The sequence below is a fragment of the Dicentrarchus labrax genome, unplaced genomic scaffold (genome assembly GCF_905237075.1).
Source record: "Dicentrarchus labrax unplaced genomic scaffold, dlabrax2021, whole genome shotgun sequence".
Lineage (NCBI taxonomy): Eukaryota > Metazoa > Chordata > Actinopteri > Moronidae > Dicentrarchus > Dicentrarchus labrax.
In genome coordinates, this window is record NW_026136701.1 from 1,526,860 (window position 1) to 1,546,851 (window position 19,992).

Sequence of the window (19,992 nt, forward strand, 5' to 3'; positions counted from 1 at the left end):
ACTCTGTATCAGTCGTTACACAAAATACAGCTTTAGAAATTAGTAGGTAATTTTTTATAAAAATAACTTTTTGTCATATTCATTGAAACTTTAACTATATACTGACAGTAGTACCTGAAAATCAGGCTCATGAAGTGCATTGTACTGTAAGATTACGTCTACCATTGTACAGTCAGTGAGAATTCCATATGCCAGGGGTCAGCAAACTTTACTATCAAAAGATCCATTTTTGTCTAAAGTCATTAAACATCTGCTGGAATCTGTCTGGAGCCACAAAACATTTCTTGCAGCAGATAAAACATTCTGCTCAGCGAGCAGTGTTGGTGATGAAAGCAAACTTCTTTCCACACACTATTAAATTCTCTGTTAACCTCAGAAAAATTTCTTTGTTTAGATTTGGAGTCCATAGCTAGTCTAGCTAGGGAGACTTAAGACCAGTCCCAACTGTTATTAGGGTCAGCAAGACGTAGAGGAAAGGCGCCAGGTCAGGAAATGATGCACATTTGAGTTGACAGATGTTTTCAATTTGGTGTGTAATGGCTACACGTTTGCCATTGGAGAATGTCAGAATGACTTTAAACAACAATGATAAAGAAAAATGTTAAAAAATTATTGTTTCCATATAATTTTGTCAAAGCCACAGGAATCATTGGATAGGGGCTAAAGAGCAGCAGGTTGCCTACCCCTGCCATAGGCATTTCCATGAACTGTAACTCGCTTCCAGATTAAGAATTTAAGAATCTAATTAGAATCATAATGCAAATGAACTGAGTTTTTACTTTACTTTCAGAATATGGACATTCATGGACTCAAGGGATTGGAACACAGACGACTTCTGCAATTATTGCAAATCACAAGAAGACCCCAGGTAATACTAGCCTCATGCTAGGGCTTTGGTTATTCTGAAAAGTTATTTGTGTTTATTCATAGAAATACAGAAAAGGAAAACCAACACAATGACCATGAATCAGCTGACCAGTCCTAAGCCCTGCACATTTCTATTAATGCTCTCATCACTGCAGAAAAACAACTTAAGTCCCGCCCCTTTTTGCTTTGTGCTCCAATAACAGTTGACCTGGGACTGAGACTCAACAATCAACTATCTTTCTCTGTACTAGGAGGAACCAGATTTATTCATAAAAGATCTACCTCATGTACTACTGTCAGGATATAGTGGAAGTTTCAGCAAATATGACAAAAAGTTATTTTTAGAAAAGTTTCCTACTGCAGCTTTAACTTAAAGCTGAGGAAACATCTTAGAATCAGACTCCCTGACTGCCTTTGATTCGTCCTCAGTTCCCTTACAAGACTAGGGAACTAAACTCAAGACTAAAGAGTGTGAAGCATATGTGTCGCTGCCATTAATTCCCCCGCTTGGGAATGTACAGTCGCAGATCCACTGCTGTTGGTGTGTTTCTGCTGTGTAGCTGTAGTACAGCTAGCAGGTCATTTGGTCGGACTCCAGCTCCCACTGAGTGACCATCTGGACCACTGAGCTCTTGCATACACAGGCACTACAGTGAGTCATTATGGGAAAACCAATCCATGCTGGCCAAGTGGTGATGTCAGCAAGTAAAAGAAGTGGATTTGAAGATTAGAACCATGAAAAGCTTCCACGGTGACTACAACTGTAAAGGAAAACACAGTAAAACAGTAACTATAAAGGATAGCTAAGGCAATAAGAGGATTCAGTGATGGGTTAAACGAAGTGAAGGACGAGATGAGAGTTTAAAACTGACTGTATTGGGCACTTTCACACATCTGGGATTTTTGTGGCATCTCGACTAATAATTCGAATCAAAAGCATTTTGATGACAGCCCGAGTAGATCCTTCTTAAGTCCCGCCCCTTTTTTACTCTGTCCTCCAACAGTTGACCAAACCTCGGTCAGAATATGCTATGTGTTAGGCTCATCTATGTTGGAATGACAACCAAATGGTGAAGATTGTTAAAAGATAATGAGATCCTATAAATAATCACATTCAAGTCAGCTAGTGTTAGCAAAACATGTAGTCACAACATCAGTCGTTAGGTAGCTAGTTAAATCTAATAGCTAATGTCAGAAAAACTCTAGATAACTAGCTAGCGAATTTACAGTTACAAGTTAGTTTGCTTGTGTTTTGCTAACATTAGCTAACACTAGCTAGCTTAGTTAAGATAGGACTTTTTATTATGCTGCTTTTACCTTTTAACATACTCAAAATGTTTCTGTTCAACATAGACGAGCCTAGCACATATCATATTCTGACCAAGGCTTGCCCAACTGTTATTGGAGCACAGAGCAGAAAGGGGCGGGACGTCAGAAGGACAAGTTAACTTATTTTAGCGATTGCAATCTAGCTCTACAAGCAGTCATGAAGGTTTAGCACTACTTCATTCACAAGAATCCAAAAGAGAATCTTGCAGCGTCACTTTCTGGTGTCACCAGGGCTTCTCTTTGCTGGGATTTAAGATAGGAGCAGGCATCGTATTACATTTTTATTGTATAAAAAGCTGACCTAAAACCTTTCCTGGGATTTGTCAGTCCATCCACATAAATATTCTTAGCCCATTCCAGAAAACAATCCAAGCCCATCACAAATTTGATTATCTATCACATCTTCATGTAATACACATGTTAGATCAAGGGACAGCTGTGTAATATTATTGCTTCAAGCATGGATGAGATGGTTATGGATGCTTGATCTTTGGTCTGGATGTCAAGTTTTGGGAGATTGAGGACAGATCTAGGATGCTTGATACAAACCAATATCTGTGATTACCAATGAAATTACTTTCTCTAACTCTGTGGCTTTTTTGCTGCTGGTTTCTCTGATGTGTCGTTATGTCTCCCTGAATTGTCTTGCCGCCATGTCTTTTGATGGCTTTCAATCTCCTATGCCCACTGTTTACTTCTCCTGTCTTCTTTTTAGTTGACTTCACCTTTAGAGACACTGTCATGTCTTGAATCAAGGCAGGGCCAATAATGCACAAACACACAGGAAGTTCTGCTGCCTCTGTTTTAGAATTCCCAGATATTCAATTTGACTAATGGTTGCTTTGGATGATTAATTCTTAATGTTTGTCATTTGTGTTTCTTTTATCGACAGCTGTGACGCCCACTGACAACCTGCAGCATCTGGAGGAGAAGGGGGAGGCCTCCGATTCCAACAGCCAATAGATCGGAGCCTAGAAGTAGCCAATCAAGACTGTTCTGCCATCCAATCGGACAGCTCCAAACTGGTAAAACCTTTTTAATAATACAAAGCTGGAGATACTCTGTTTGTGTGTATTTAAGACACACAAACCTAGACCAAATGATTAATTAATTAATTAATTAAAAGTTTTTTACTTTTGTAACCATGACAATACCTCAGCGAAAGCATATAGTGCTCATGCAGTTATGTCTTTTTTAATTTAATCATTTCCATTAACTGAAACGGTTACATCATACTCACAAAGGTCACCCAGCACACTATTTGACCACTGACTTCCCATGAATGAAGGGGCTCTAAAGGAGCCTTTTGTGCATTTCTGTTAGAGATCCATGACAATTATGTAAAAAAGAGCATACATTAGACTGATCATTTAAAAGCAGTGGCTTTTTGTGCTTATGATGAGACAACATAGTGTCATGACTTAATGACTGTATCTGTGTATGCGTGATTCAGTGCCTACACAATGGAAGCCTTTTCAATTTTAGAACTAATTTACCTATTAAGGGTTCAACATTTGATAATATGTGCATGAATTAAAACAACTAGTCCGCTCAATTTAAGAATTCCCAAAAATTACTTATTTATTCACTTGCATTGATAATATAAAAACTTAACTCAAACTTTTGATCAGTTGATGAACAGCTTGAGTGTAAATGCAGTTTTCAATAAATTGCCTGCTCTATTTTTTGTCTCTTGCTCCTGTTTTTTCTTTTGGCATTATGAAGCTCTACTTACAACCTGGTTATGTTCTACCAGCGCTGAATTTTTCCCCTGGTCTTAAGATTTTGTTCAGGAGCGTATATAACCTATAGTTTTCCAATCATTGAAACACCTGGAAATAATCTATGTTGTCTGGGAAAATATAAATTTAATTTGAACCCCTCATTCAGATCTACGCCTCAGATGGCCTACTTATTTTGTTTGTCTGTTGGTAGGACAACTGCACGGTATGATACTTCACAGTAGGTTTACCAGCTGTGGAACGATTGTGCAGCAAACTTTTGGGCGTTGAGTCTTTTCTTTTCCCCGGAGCTGGGAGAATTCTCACAAAAGCCCAGTGGGAAAATCTTGTTTTTAGGGTTAATTAATACATGCACTGCATTGTTAGCTGTATGTGCAACAAAGACTGTCTTTTAATAGGCTAATTAGGTGAGAAGATTTCTCTGTAAAATAAAATTCTAGTTAATTTGTTACTTATGGGCTGTGGCCAAAGTCATGTTACAGTGGAAGTGGAAAAAATGGCAAATTAATGCGAAGTGTCTCATAAACACTGACCACCTACCTGCATTGAACCTGAGACGCTTCATCGTGAACCTCCTGGAAGATGTCCTAGAAAATGTCCTGGAAAGGTCCTTGAAAATGCTTTCTTAAAAAGAGTAGAAACCCTGTAATAATTTAAGTCTTCCAATTAAATTAAAGCCACCATGTGTAGACATTTTATGGGACTTCAGCATCTCTCAAAAGTTTTTAAAGTTTTTTGATGCAGAAAAATGAAGTGATCCCAGTGAAAATTAGCTATACCATTCATCTCAGTTTCCCCTGGCGTGAACTGTTGTTGGGACCCTCTACATGCTGTCACCTAGCTCACATGAGTGGTACTATATATGTTCCTGCGCACTTCTCATTAAAATGTCACTCGACATAGTTGGGGTATGTACAAAAATGTAAATATATCACATAAACCAAACAATGAGCAAGAATTGTGATCAAGACACCAGTGGACAAACAATGGAATGGAGACACTGTTTCTAAATGACTTCAAACACATCTTTGATTCTGCTTATCAGCTGACATATACCATAATACTTTTTTTTTTATCTGTGATAAATATTTATTCTGAGAATTAAGCTTTTTCAAAGCAGGCACTTTGACTTGTCAAAGCAGAAAAAATCACTTTATTTGGATAATCCAACTACTGAGAGTTTCTATTTGTGACATTTCAGCAGCTTGTTAGTTGAGATTTAACAGCTATTAATGGCTAAGCTTTGGTTAGGTTTTATGCACAAAAACATCTTGGTTAGGTTATGTTAATGGCAAAAAAAACCAAAGCGATACAGTTTAACTGTTACATGTGACTCTATAAACTATCTGTAGGTGGACTATCCAAATAAAGTGTTAACCCCAAACAACAGGTGTTACCAATAACATCAACAGTGCATTCCATTTAGATTAGCCAGTTCCAGGATCCTGGTATTGTGTAAGCTTACTCATTGGAATGACTCACTACCACACTCCTGTGTGTAACAGACATTTGTCAAAATGGAATATAATATTCAAAGGTATGTTTTTTTTATAATCACCTGAATATAAGAATTGTTTTGTTTTTGTTACCTTAGAATATTTATCTACAGAGGGAGTGGGTCATCTTCCATGGAGTCCGCCATGTTGAACGCACAAGACTGTATTAAAAGAAATAGACGTAGTCTCTGTGACGTCCCCTATAGGTATAGCCATTATGAAACTCAGTGTGGTCGGCTCTGCCTGTCGCCATCTTGGCAGTCCTGACTCTGTTGGCTCCCGACTAATCCAAAACTAGACAAAGACATGGAGCAGAGGCGGGCTGAATGAAGCCTGGTTACTGAAACCAGACTCCTGAGCCACCTGTCACTCAAAGCGACCACAGTCTTAATTATGCGTGACTTTAAGCCTTAATATAACAGGTGAGTTATATAAAAAAATCACTGTCCTGAACGTTTTTTGCACCAAGCTGTAAACATGTTTATTTCTGCTGTCAAGTTGGGCATTTTAATATGGGGCCTTATGGAGATTGACTCACTGCTGGAGCCAGCCTCTAGTGGCCATTAGAGGAACTATAGCTTTTGTTACTTTGTCACCACCATGTTTCTACAGTAGCCCAGAACGGACAAACCAAACACTGACTCTAGATAGGGCTAGGAGTTTTCAGCTGGTTGCAATCTGCAACTTCACCACTAGATCCCTCTAAATCTTACACACTGGTCCTTTAATGGAACAGACCTTCATTGATATTAGCAACACATGTGCAAGACAAAATATCTGTTATGAAAAGGTCTATAACTAGACTGAATGAAGCATACCAGTTAGTTCATGTGCATCAATGTACTTGATTCAGTACCAGTCTACTGGTAATAGTAGAAAGACATCTTGTTCAGGCTTGTGTAAATCAGTATTTGTGTTCATCCAGGTCATCATAAATGCAAAACTCAACCTTTGAAAGGGAACACTGAAGTATGGTGAATACCAGCAGGAATGTGGAGTGCACTGGCTCCTGCTGCTGAGAGCGTGGTTGGTTTCCCAGCAGTACTCTGCTGCCTCTGCTCAACATGCTGCTAACACAGGAAATAGAAAGAGCTAGAGGGTCTGTGTGTGTGGTTTGTGTGTGTGTGTGTGTGTGTGTGTGTGTGTGTGTGTGTTTTCTATTGTTCCTTGGCTGTATGCCCAGAGGTGATGCATATATGAGAGAGAGACAGAGAGAAGAGAGAGAGAGAGAGAGAGACCTAAAACAAGGGTAAACAGAGGAGGTGGAGAGTGGAAGAGAGAGACACTAAAATGACATGGTACAAAGTTGCTCGATGCTGACTGGAGGATAAATCAGGTCATGTTGATGTACAACTGAGACCAATTATGATTGAACCATGGATGTGTCATTCACCGGTGTATTCAATGGGGTCAGTGTGTGCTACAAGCTACATGATGTGGTCAGCAGAGTTCGCTGACTCAGCCAATCTCAGTGTAGCAGAGCGAAGAAGAGAAATGGTCGAGGTAGAAAATTAGTAAATATTCATACTAGTAGATGGAAGATGAAAAATAATCTCTCCACAACCCCCACGGTTGCCTCTGTTTGCTTTTAACAGGGGCTAGGGGTGCCTTGTGGCCAGCCAGCAATGTATTTGCTAGCTCTTTAACACATAGATGTTACAAACATTGAGCTAGCTTGCTGGCTGGCTAGCTAGCTGTTGGTCAGCTGATGTTACCCAAGCAATCATAGCTACCATTGACATATATAAAGATGGATGACATAACAACTCTATAAAAGTAAAGCCAAAACATCTCTATCTCCCCCTGGTGGCTGACTGCAGTATAGGTCATAATGCCTGCTGCCACCATGTTAACAGATGGGCCAAACTAAAAAATCTAAGTACACTAAAAATACATTTTTCCCAAATACTTTTCCTGTCATTTTAGGTTGTTCTTATTGTCTTGTTTTAATCACGCTCAAGTGTTCATTTTTCTAATCAGTTCTGTTTGAGTTAGTTATTTGCAGCTATAAAAAGGGGGTTTTAAATAATGATTGACAGCTGAGCCCTGCTCCCGACTGAGTTGGCTGAGTAACTCATGATTGTTCATGATTGCCAGCAGTTTTGCCAGCATCCTCTCCTCCACCACTTCCTCCAGGGTGACAAGCTTCAAGCTAACAACAGACTCTGCCTTTTTAATGAGTTTGTTCAGTCTGTTGGCGTCCTTTGCCTTGATGCCCGCACCCCAGGACACTCGCCACAACAGACTGATAGAACATCTGCAACATCCTGTTGCAGACATTGAAAGACCTGAGCCTCCTCAAGAAGTAAAGCCGGCTCATGCCCTTCTTGTAGATGGCCTCTGAGTTTGTTTGTGGACCAGTCCAGTTTATTGTCTAGTGTGACACCCAAGTACTTATATGCCGACACCATATCCACATCTGTCCCACTGATGCTGACAGGAGAGGGCAGGGGCTTGTTCCTCCTAAAATCCACCACCTCTCCTTTGGTTTTTTTTTTTTTGCAGGTGTTTTTTTTTGCATTTTTTTTTTTTTTTTGCAGGTGGTTCTACCCACACCACTTCACAAAGCGATCAACCAGGTCCCTGTACTCAGCCTCCCCTCTGCCCTCCAGACACCCTACAATAGCCGTATCATCAGAGTATTTTTGCAGATGACACGACGCAGTGCAGTACTTAAAGTCTGCACTGTATGTGGTGAAGAGGATGGGAGACAGTACAGTTCCCTGGGGGGGGCCCTATGTTACTAATCAGACGGTCAGACACACAGTTCTTTAATCTCACAAACTGCGGTCTGCCCGTCAGATAGTCATCGACCCAAGTGATGAGGGGAGCACCCACCTGCGTGTTCTCCAGTTTGGCCTTCAGCAGTCTGGGCTGGATGGTGTTGAAGGCGCTGGAGAAGTCGAAGAACATGATGCGGACTGAGGTGTTGGGTCTGTCCAGGGAGGAATAGGCCTTCTGCAACAGGTAGATGATTGCATCATCAACCCCCACATGAGGTTGATATGCGAACTGCAGGGGGTCTTGCGATGCGCACACTAATGGTCTGAGGTGTGCCAGGACCAGTCTCTCCATAACTTTCATGATGTGAGAGGTCAGAGTCCCCGGCCTGTATTCCTCCAGTGTCACAGGACGTCCTTTTTTGGGCACTGGGACCAGGCAGGATGTTTTCCAGAGCACTGGCACTGTCTGAAGATGCAGACTGAGGTTGAAGAGGTGCTGGAAAACTCCACAGAGCTGGCTGGAACATGCCTTCAGTACTCGAGGGCTGATGCGGTCCGGTCCAGCAGCTTTCCTCTGTTTGAGCCTCTCCAGCTCTCTCCTCACTTGGCTGACTGTGATGTAAAGTCCAGTCTGGGAGGTGGTGGGAGATGCGGCAGGGTCTGTAGTGGGTGTCAAATTGAGGGGTGGGGATGACAAGGTTGATACAGAGAGGTGTCTGCTGCAGGAGGTGGTAGGGGGCTGTGGGGGCTGTGTGAGTGTCCTGGTTTTGTTGCTCAGAGGAGCAGTAGAGGGGCTGCCAGGGGTGCGGGAGCTGAGGTTAAACCTGTTGAAGAACTGGTTCAACTCGTTGGCTCGTTGTTCGTTCCCCTCAGCTGAACCCCGACCTCTCCCCTGAAAGCCGGTGATCTCTCTCATCCCTCTCCATACGTCTCTGGTGTTGTTGTTCTCCAGTTTGTCCTCCAGTTTTCTCCTGTATACATCCTTACTCCCCCTGATGCTGTGTTTGAGCTCTCTTTGTACATGCTTGAGTTCTGCTCAGTCCCCTGATCTAAAGACCCTCTTCTTCTCGTTGAGAAGGGTCTTCAGGTTGCCGGTTACCCACGGTTTGTTGTTTGGGTAGCATGGGACCTCCTTGGAGGGGATGGAGTAGTCAGTGCAGAACCTAATGTACTCAGAGACACAGTCAGTAAGGCCATCAATGTCCTCCCTGTGTGGCTCATACAGAGCATCCCAGTCGGTGGCCTCCAGCGCTCCACGCAGTGTTTCTATGGCCTCAGGAGACCATTTCCTTACTGTCCTCACTGTGACTGGTTGTTTCTGAACCACAGACTTGTATGATGGTGAAAGCCAGACTAAGTTGTGGTCTGACCTGCCCAGTGGAGGCAAGGCAGTGGAGCGGTACACATCTTTAACATTTGCGTACAGCAGGTCCAAGGTCTTATTGTCTCTGGTGTTGCATGTGACAAACTGGTGGAAGGTTGGGAGTGTGAATGACAGAGAAACATGGTTGAAGTCCCCTGTGATTATGATGAAGGCCTCCGGGTGTTTCGTTTGTAGTCCCGCAGTCACAGTGTGGATGACGTCACACGCTGCTTCTGCTTTCCCAGACGGAGGAATATAAACAGTGATGATGATGATGATGATGAAGACCACTGTGAGGAATATAAACAGTAATGGCGATAACACTGGAAAGTTCCCGTGGCAGATAATATGGACGTAGTCCAATGGCGATAAGCTCGATGTCCGGGCTGCAGACATGCTCTTTCACACAGACGTGCACCTGTTGTTTACGAGCACGGCCAGTCCCTCTCCTTTCTTCTTGCCAGTCGCACGTTTCCGTGAAACACATGATACTACACTCCCTGTACTCCCTCTGTGTCCTGGTGATTGCTTCCAGTTCGTCCACTTTATTTGCCAGCGACCTTACGTTTCCAGTGATGATTGCAGGGATGTAGGGTTTAAACCTCCTCCTCATCATCCTCCGTTTAACCCCCGCTCTGCAGCGTCTCCTCCTCAACTCCTCCGGTATGGTGGCTCTCTCTCCAGTCAGGATGCTAGGATGCCTCAGGGCGATCATCTGGTCTCGGGTGTAAACAATGCAACTCCCCGTCGCCATGGAGACCAGTGTAAGCAAAAAATAAAAAGTGCTCAAAAACGCCGAAAAAGTATTTAGGCGACGTGAACAAAGTAGTAAGAAAGTAAGAAAACTGTTAAAAATACGCAACAAACACAGGCTAAAAACACACTGAAAACACAGTAAAACTACAACAATTATAGGAGCTGCCATAACAGGCTGCCGTTGTCGCCGGTGCCATTCTAGAAGAGGAGGAGCAATATATATAGTATATATGCATATATGTAACATATACAGTGCATACGGAAAGTATTCACAGCGCTTCACTTTTTCCACATTTTGTTATGTTACAGCCTTATTCCAAAATGGATTCAATTAATTTTTTTCCTCAAAATTCTACACATAATACCCCATAATGACAACTTAAAAAAAGTTTGTTTGAGATTTTTGCAAATTTATTAAAAATAAAAAACGGTGAAATCACTTGTAGATAAGTATTCACAGCCTTTGTGATCAAGCTCAAAATTGAGCTCAGGTGCATTCTGTTTCCACTGATCATCCTTGAGATGTTTCTGCAGCTTAATTGGAGTCCACCTGTGGTAAATTCAGTTGATTGGACATGATTTGGAAAGGCACACACCTGTCTATATAAGGTCCAACAGTTATAAGTGCATCCGTAAATGGAAGAAGTTTGGAACCACCAGGACTTCCTAGAGCTGGCCGTCCCTCTAAACTGAGTGATCAGGGGAGAAGGGCTTTAGTTAGGGAGGTGACCAATAATTCAATTCAATTCAATTCAATTCAATTTTATTTGTATAGCGCCAATTCATAACAGAAGTTATCTCAGGACACTTTTCAAATAGAGCAGGTCTAGACCGAACTCTTTAACATTAATTACAGAGACCCAACAGTACCACCATGAGCAAGCACTTGGCGACAAGGGCAAGGAAAACTGCCTGTTAAAAGGCAGAAACCTAGGACAGATCCTCCGGCTCTAGGTGGGTGGTCGTCTGTCTCGACCAGTTGGGGTGAGAGAGAGAGAGAGAGAGAGAGAGAGAGAGAGAGCGACAGACAGACAGACAGGTGCACAGCAACAACAGTATTGGCAATGGCAGTCAAGCAGGACCATGGCAGGAGGCTCCTGATGGTCACCCTGACAGAGCTCCAGGGTTCCTCTGTGGAGAGAGGAGAACCTTCCAGAAGGACGACCATCGCTGCAGCACTCCACCAATCAGGCCTGTATGGTAGAGTGGCCAGATGGAAGCCACTCCTTAGTAAAAGGCACATGGCAGCCCACCTGGAGTTTGCCAAAAGGCACCTGAAAGACTCTCAGACCATGAGAAACAAAATTCTCTGGTCTGATGAGACAAAGATCGAACTCTTTGGCGTGAATGCCAAGCGTTATGTTTGGAGGACACCAGGCACTGCTCATCACCTGGCCAATACCATCCCTACAGGGAAGCATGGTGGTGGCAGCATCATGCTGTGGGGATGTTTTTCAGCGGCAGCAACTGGGAGACACGTCATGATTGAGGGAAAGATGAATGCAGCAATGTACAGAGACATCCTGGAAGAAAACCTGCTCCAGAGAGCTCTTGACCTCAGACTGGCGTGACGGTTCATCTTCCAACAGGACAACGACCCTAAGCACACAGCCAAGATATCGAAGGAGTGGCTTCAGGACAATTCAATTCAGTTCAATTCAATTTTATTTGTATAGCGCCAATTCATAACAGAAGTTATCTCAGGACACTTTTCAAATAGAGCAGGTCTAGACCGAACTCTATAAAACATTAATTACAGAGACCCAACAGTACCACCATGAGCAAGCACTTGGCGACAAGGGCAAGGAAAAACTGCCTGTTAAAAGGCAGAAACCTAGGACAGATCCTCCGGCTCTAGGTGGGTGGTCGTCTGTCTCGACCAGTTGGGGAGAGAGAGAGAGAGAGACAGAGAGACAGACAGACAGACAGACAGACAGACAGGTGCACAGCAACTCTGTGAATGTCCTAGAGTGGCCCAGCCTTGCATCCCATTGAACATCTCTGGAGGGATCTGAAAATGGCTGTGCACCGCCGCTCCCCATCCAACCTGATGGAGCTCGAGAGGTTCTGTAAAGAGGAATGGGTGAAACTAGCCAAAGATAGGTGTCCCAAGCTTGTGGCTTCATATTCCAAAAGACTTGAGGCTGTAATTGCTGCCAAAGGTGCCACAACAAAGTATTGAGCAAAGGCTGTGAATACTTATGTACATATTATGTTTTCGTTCTTTATTTCTAATAAATTTGCGAACATTTTAAAAAACCTTTTTCATGTTGTCATTATGGTGTATTGTGTATAGACCTTTGAGGAAAAAAATGAATTGAATCCATTTTGGAATAAGGGTGTAACATAATGAAATGTGGAAAAAGTGAAGCGCTGTGAGTACTTTCCGTATGCACTGTATGTGAGAAATTAGCATGTTAGCATGTTGACCAGTAGCTAGCTAGCTAGTCACCTAACGTAACCTTGGTAACATTGGAGATGTATACAATGATGTGATGACGTGGCTCTCTAGCCTGTGGAGTAGCAAACTGGTTCTAAGAAGGTGAACTAGCACTAGCACCAGCCCAGAATTAGCAGTATGTTTGCATTAGTGGAAAGGGGGTATAGATGAATGAACAAAAACCAACATATAGACTGTCATAGCTTTCACCTGGATTGTCTTGTTTTCCTGAAAGTAATAACATAAACACACCAAGGCTTTAAGGATTAAAACATGCAGTCTAAAGACACTCAACTTTGGGTGCCCGTCTGATCTATCCTGCAGTCCACATCTGATTTCTGGTAAACAGAATAATAAGACGTTACAATTCATACAGCCAGAAATGAACAACAGCCAAGTGTTCTCTGGGAAAGAATAGGCCTGCAGGCATCTAGGACTGGAACCCACACTCTCATGACTATCATGTGGGGAGAGAGAGGGAGAGGGAGAGATTTTTAGCTTTGATTTTTGAAAGCAAGAGGAACATAGACGGCGGTGTTTTTCTCGTCTTGCAGAGCATGGGCTGTTCACAATGGGGTCAGTTCAGTATGTGAAGGTACAGGTTACAGCTACAAAGAAAGAGGAGACTTAAAAATGTCTGTAGGATATTTAAAGTAGACGAGATTTGCTGTTTATCCACCTTTTCTCTCTTTACTCTGTCTGATATGGCGTTCCACAGGAAATGAGCAGGACACATGTTCCTAATCCAAACAAAATCAGTCCTTTTGTGTGTGTGTCTGGCTGTTGTGTGTTCGTGGTAAACTAGAAACATATGTCCCTGTTCAAAACTGGAACCACAGAGTAATCACTACATTATTCTCACACAACCTTAAAAAGTTCTCAGATGCTCAGATGCTACACGTTATCACTCCCAACTCGTCAAATACTGTTACTATATAAATACTGCTTGGTCAGTTGCCGTTACACTGTAGGTATCCTTATACAGAAAAAGTGAAAAAAAGTATATTCTGGCAGCTGGGGAGCCATTAATCTGTTAAATACACAGTAATGTCTGTAGTGTCTGTTTATGTGAAACAAAGGAATTATTTTTCAAAATGCAGAAATTTATGATTATTTACCGTTAAATATTTTTCACATTATTTTATATTGGACATGTAAATTCACAGGCTATTTATGTAATTGTATTAATATTTCCATCTATGTAAAAAAAAAAATACAGGAAAAATCTTTAGAATAAACAGGTAATTTAAAGATTTTGTTTTACAGTGTAGGGTCATTTTAGGGTCAAGGTTAATCAACTTCTCATGTACTTGCCAAATGTACCTACCAAAACCTGTAAGCCTGTATGCGTTTCTTTTGATCCCTTCAATAATACATACAGCACAGATTAGCAGTAATGAAATACTTTGTGTGTGTGTGTGTGTGTGTGTGTGTGTGTGTGTGTGTGTGTGTGTGTGTGTGTGTGTGTGGTGGGGGGTGAAAACCACCTCTGCATGGGTTGGTTTTGGATGGCACACACACACACACACAGAAAAGCACAGTTTTAATAAAACAGGAAATACAGCAGACCACCAGCCCTTTTCATATCCATATTTAATATTCCATACAGATTTTTCAATCCAATATCAGCGGCTTCATATTCCCAGATTAGGAAAGACTATATGTAATCCAGTTGTGTGTGTGTGTGTGTGTGTGTGTGTGTGTGTGTGTAGTTAGGGAACTCCTGTGTGCCTTTATTAAAATACACATTTAATATCCATCTAATATGGTTTGATAACATTGCTAGAATAATATAGTGCACAGTATTTATTAATACTGTTCAAACTCTCAAAGGACAAATCTGTTCTTGCTGACATGATGTGAAATGGAAGAGTCAGAAGGGGAGACAATTAATGCTTTATAGTTGTGACACATATTCACCATCAGCCATGGTCATCTAACATTGAGGTGCGTGTTAAGACACTGGGTCCTGACTCCCAGGGGTCTGCAAAGCTTCACCTGGGGAGTGTAAGAAGTCATATAGGGCATCTTTAAAGCAGCAGTAGGTAACTTTTATAAAAATATATTTTTGTCATATTTGCTGAAACTTTCACTATATCCAGTAGAACATGAGACAAAAAAGTCTCATTACAAAGACAAATGACCTACTGCAGCTTTAATATGTACTCTGTACCCCAACTCTGTAGGACGCTTTGGGAACAAGTGATGTTCAAAGGCCCCCTAGAGCCCCTCATCTGTGACTGGATGACACTGACCAACTGCACTGCTCCGACACTAACAAGTTCACTAGAGAACACAGGATGGTAAACACCTGTGTTCATGTCAGGGCTAACAGGAGCATAGCATATTTTAACTTGACGCTAACCAGCACTTAAAAGCTCAGTGGTAAGGAGCCTCCTACAGAGCCAGTCAACCCGTCAGTGTGAAGGAAGATAGAGAGAGGGAGGGCCATCAGGTGTAATATAAATAAAATATATTTTCTTTATCAAAATAGAAGCATTTTTATTTCCAATGTAACAGTGCATATTTCCTTTTCTTTGTTAAAGTGAAACTGATGTCTTTGCACCTTGATACAGCTACTGAAAGAGTGACGTAGGATACAGAACAAGCTAAATCAAAAGCAGATAGCGTCCCCTGCCATTTAAAAAGAGTAACATGATTAGCATTATAAGCTACATCTTTGTTGCCAGTGGAGAAATCACCAGACTGCCTGGTCTGTTGAGTTAGGAGAAACTTTGTGAAATGCTTAATTCCTAATTATTTGGGCCTCATTGGGAATTCAGTGTGTAAAAAACATTGTGTCTAGGGAAGTGAGATCCAATCACAAGTGGTCACTGGAGACACGTGTGGAGACGCATTTTGGTGTAAACTGACGTGCTGTCCACTTGTGATCAGACCACCCAAGGTGCACATTAATGCCATGTACGGACAGGGCGTATTTATGTGTCCTAGCTATTCTTGCTATTGTTGCTAGGTGCATGATGTCACAGACTAACTCTAATCCCATTGGCTGTTTCTTTCTCTGTCTCTTTTTTTTTGCGTATTTCAGATAGTGCAGCAAGCTGAGGGGAGAGCTGAAATGAGGGTGGAGAGGCGGCGTGGCTTTCCTTTCCTACCATCCTTTGCTTTTCCTTCGGCCCTGTGGAAGCACTCATCCACACCACCGCACTGAACCCTTTTCACTCTGTCACTGCACTTGATCCCTCTCTTTCCTTACATCTATCTGTCTATCTTGCTTGATGAATAGGTCAAGCACCACAAACCAGTAGACCCTCTCAGTAAAGACCAGTGAAATCAGTTGCTTAGATTGTAGAGCTGCTAACAGAGATCATCCTACTCAAGCAATGCAGTAGTCTATTTAAATATATTACCTCACCTCACGCCTCCCCATCCCCACCGCCACCCAGTGTCTGGCTCAGTCCCAAAGGCTCCCACAGGCAATGAGGAGGGCCAGGGGGTTTATCTCTTTCTAGACTTTCTCTTCTCCACCTTGTGTCTTCATGTTTTGGGGGTCCTCTGGTGCCCCCGCCCTCTGTCAACCCCCCCGCACCCGCTGCCACCACGGCCGGCCACCCCAGTCGCCTCGTTGCCATGCCGACAGAGACACTGGCTCCAGCCCTGCCAGATAGCAAGGCCGCTGGCCCCCCGACGCCCTACAGTTCTACCGTACCCCTCCGTATCCTCAATAAGGGCCCCGAGTACTTCAGGAGACAGGTACTGTTACATCACCCTGCGCTGTCAGTCTTACAATGTTTATACTGCTATGTACTACCCAAATCTGGATACTTTAAATGTTTCAATTTGTCTTTCATGGAGAAGTACAGATACTTGTGTAAAAAAAGTACGGATTCAACTTCTTTAATCAAGTAAAAGTGTAAAAGTACAAGCTCTGAAATGCTCTCAGTACAAAGTAAAAAGTCCTCTCTTGGTTTCTCTGAAGGACATTTGTACTGACTTTCTGTGGAAACCTAACTGGAACTACAAATTTAGTTATGTCTCCATCTCTTGTCTGTTTCGTGCGTGATATACACCTTTCTTGATGTTGGGAAGGCATACAATGAGGCAAAAAAAGTAGAAAGTACAGATATTTGTGTAAAAATGTAGGGGGTAAAAGTTAAACATTCTCATGAACATAGATACTAAAATAAAATACAGATACCTGGAAAAACAACTTTATTATTTATATTTGTACTTTATTTCCAACTTCTGCCAACATCACCAAATATAGTTTCAATCCGACACCAGTAATACCAGGGCCAAAATCACCAGTATCCATACTTGTAATTAAAGGAGACAATGTGCTATCTAGTGCTCATTCTCTCTACTATTTTGAGGGTTAGTCTTAGTCTTGAGATCAAAAGTCCATGTTAGTTTTAGCCATACTTAGCCAACCTCACCCTTTTTATTGTTTGACAATTTTCTAGTCAACTAAAACTGATCATTTTAATCCAGTTATAATCAAGAGCAAGAATGTGCATTTTAATCAAACTTCAGAAAACTGCTTTCAAATAACATTTCCTCCAACAGATTTAAGGCTAAAATAATTGGTGCTGACAATTAGCCACAAAATGACAGTGTAGCAAGTCTCTATGCTACTGTGGGTTCTTGCAGCACACAATCTCACACACTGGGTTGTTGTACCACACAACTTTTATTTAACGCATCGCTGTCACAACAGACAACACACAACAACTTCATACGGCTCTTGCTCCTGCTCTCAGTTGTCTCCAGCACATTACTGCAATATAAGGGAAGAGTGATTACTCAATCAGTAGCAGCTGTGATCGTCAACTCACATGGCACTCCTCTCCCAAGCCTTCCCCACACCTCTCTCTCCTGCAGCTGAGTGAAACATCAATTCAAACATGATATTAATTTGCATTTCTGCATTTGCATATTTATCTTGAACCAACACCATTCAGCACAGTCAACAACAACGAACACCTCTCTGACACTGATTTACATCAACATGTACATACATACTATAACAGCATATTTTATTCAAGGCCAAAGACCAATTTTCCACATAGAATGCTGTATTCTAATAACCACTAGATGGTGCAAAAAGACTACATTTAAATGCATGAGTCTGTAAGTGTAACACATCATTTCTTAAAGTAAAGACATTCATACACCACTGTTGCTTGTGCATATTTTATTTTTATTGTCCTAGACCAGTGGTTCCCAACCTGTATGAACTTAAGGGACTGCTTTTCTATCATTTATAGGTGACATTTTCTATGGATATTTCATTATTATTATGATTATTATATAATAATTATTATTTATTAAACTATATCATGAACCAAAATAATGAACTTTAGTAGTGAAGTTTGTGTAAAATAGGTGATTTGGATGAATTTTGAGCAGATTACTTCCTGTTTAGGGAACTTTTTACACAATTGTAATGTGCATTTTTTTTTCATCATTTTTTAACAATCGTACAGACTTAAAGGGGAACTTGGCAACTCTTCGCTGGTTTTCACTTTTGTCGTTGCATGTTTTCTCAACGAGCTCCCCCTACAGCTCTGGGACGTATATTTCAAAACACTGTCGTAAAAAAACTCACTTGCGGCACCCTCCTCCCCCTTTCTACCGCTGCTGATGTGCATTTGTTGCTGGCCAACTTTTTTGGGTGGAGCAATGTCTACCGAGGTGGGTAATACATTCATCGTCGCTTGTTCTTATAGCCGGCGTGGCTAACCGGTATTGAGGGGGGCGTGTGCGTTTATGTGGAATTGCCGTAAAGCAGTTTGTGTTTCTCGCTCGTTCTCGCTTCTCACGATACTTCCTATTGCCAACTTAACGCCTGGGGACGCTAGGGGGAGCGGGGAAAGTCACCATTTTCACTGGAACAGGCCATTTAACCATCCAAATGATTTCTAAACAGGTTTATTAAATTGAAATAGTTGCCAAGTTCCCCTTTAACAACAACACTGGTCAATTAGACAATTTACTTAACATTTACTTTTCTGCACAAAAGTGAACCAAAGGCTACAGACATCGTTATCTTACACACCATAGAATCAAATCCCCCCCATGGCATTGTCAGTACTTTCATTTTGCAGTAAGGATTCAGATTTGTTAAAATGCAATCATAAGGTTGTGCCAAAAGACAAGTGTGAGACATAAGAATTGGAAATATAAGGATGCAAATGAAAGCAGGGGATAGCCCCCATCCTCCGTTGACATCTACCTGACTTACCTGACTTGCAGGTTTAGTTATCAGTCTGAATGTCAATGGTGGCCTTGTCGACAGTTTATAGCCCCAAAAGGGTTTGCAGCCTGTTCTGGGTGTGCCCTGCATCTTTCCTTATTTTTGGTTTGTTCCAACCCTGGGTATGCAGGAATGAGCAGATAGAATAGAAAACCTGTGGAATGGAGTGTTGTATTCATTAACTCATTTTATTTTTAATCTGTGTCCCAGGTGGAACCTAACCCTAAGCGCCTCAGTGCTGTCGAGAGACTAGAAGCTGACAAGGCCAAGTATGTCAAGAGTCAGGAAGTTATCAATGCCAAACAAGAGCCAATCAAACCACCTGTGCTGGCCAAGCCTCCCGTCGGTCACACTCTCCTGTCCAAGAGAGGCCCTGGGACTGGTGGAGGAGGAGGAAATGGAGGCGGGTTACCTTTCAAAGCATCCAATAACAACGCCAAGGCAGACACATGTGCGATGAGCAGCGGCGGCAGCAAACGGGACAATTTAAACTTGGAGATTCTAAAAAATCTGCTAAACTCCTCGTCCTCTTCGGGAGCAGGATCTGAAGGTCTAGGAGGTGGAGCTAAGAGTGCTGTGCTGATGAGGTCATCAGGGGGAATGGCTAGGAGTTGGACGCCATCAGGGTAAACTAATATGCTATGTTTATGTCTTGTGTAAACTACTGCTTTAACATTTAAGCACTTATTATGAGCTGTTTTTGTGTACAAACTGATTTACTGCAAATGGATCACATTGAGTGAATTTCATAAATCCTCCTGACACAGGGTTTAAGGGATACACCATAACATTACTCCATAAAAGAAGCCATTATTTTCTCATTAAATATCAGATTGTCATGCTAATATGTGTGGAAAATATAAAAGCTCTATGTGATTGGCAAAAGTTACCACCTCTTCTCCAAATAATGAATTAATAGCTAGTGTTGTAGCATTCGTAAACTATGAATGCTACAATACTAGCTATTAATTCATGAGAGGTGCACTAGTTGCTGAGGATAACTAGCTTGAAGCTGTAGTAGGTAACTTTTATGAAAATAACTTTTTGTCATACAGTAGG

The 19,992-nt window shown here is 41.9% G+C and overlaps 1 protein-coding gene and 1 long non-coding RNA gene across 5 annotated transcripts in view; both read left to right on the forward strand.

Moving 5' to 3' along the window:
• fam110b (family with sequence similarity 110 member B) overlaps window positions 1-19,992 on the forward strand; it is a 51,466-nt gene that overhangs the window by 24,889 nt on the left and 6,585 nt on the right. For 3 of the 4 annotated variants that reach the window (XM_051411580.1, XM_051411576.1, XM_051411578.1), the window contains 4 exons: window positions 791-868; window positions 3,089-3,221; window positions 15,766-16,430; window positions 19,144-19,559. In XM_051411580.1, coding sequence (XP_051267540.1) covers window positions 16,308-16,430; window positions 19,144-19,559 — 539 coding nt within the window. In that variant the 5' untranslated portion in view covers window positions 791-868; window positions 3,089-3,221; window positions 15,766-16,307. The remainder of the gene's footprint in view (window positions 1-790; window positions 869-3,088; window positions 3,222-15,765; window positions 16,431-19,143; window positions 19,560-19,992) is intronic. The other variant, XM_051411577.1, reaches the window with a different exon arrangement.
• LOC127370339 (uncharacterized) overlaps window positions 10,640-19,992 on the forward strand; it is a 140,094-nt gene continuing 130,741 nt past the window's right edge. Inside the window, exon 1 of the long non-coding RNA XR_007886201.1 lies at window positions 10,640-11,230. This is a non-coding gene — a long non-coding RNA (uncharacterized LOC127370339). The remainder of the gene's footprint in view (window positions 11,231-19,992) is intronic.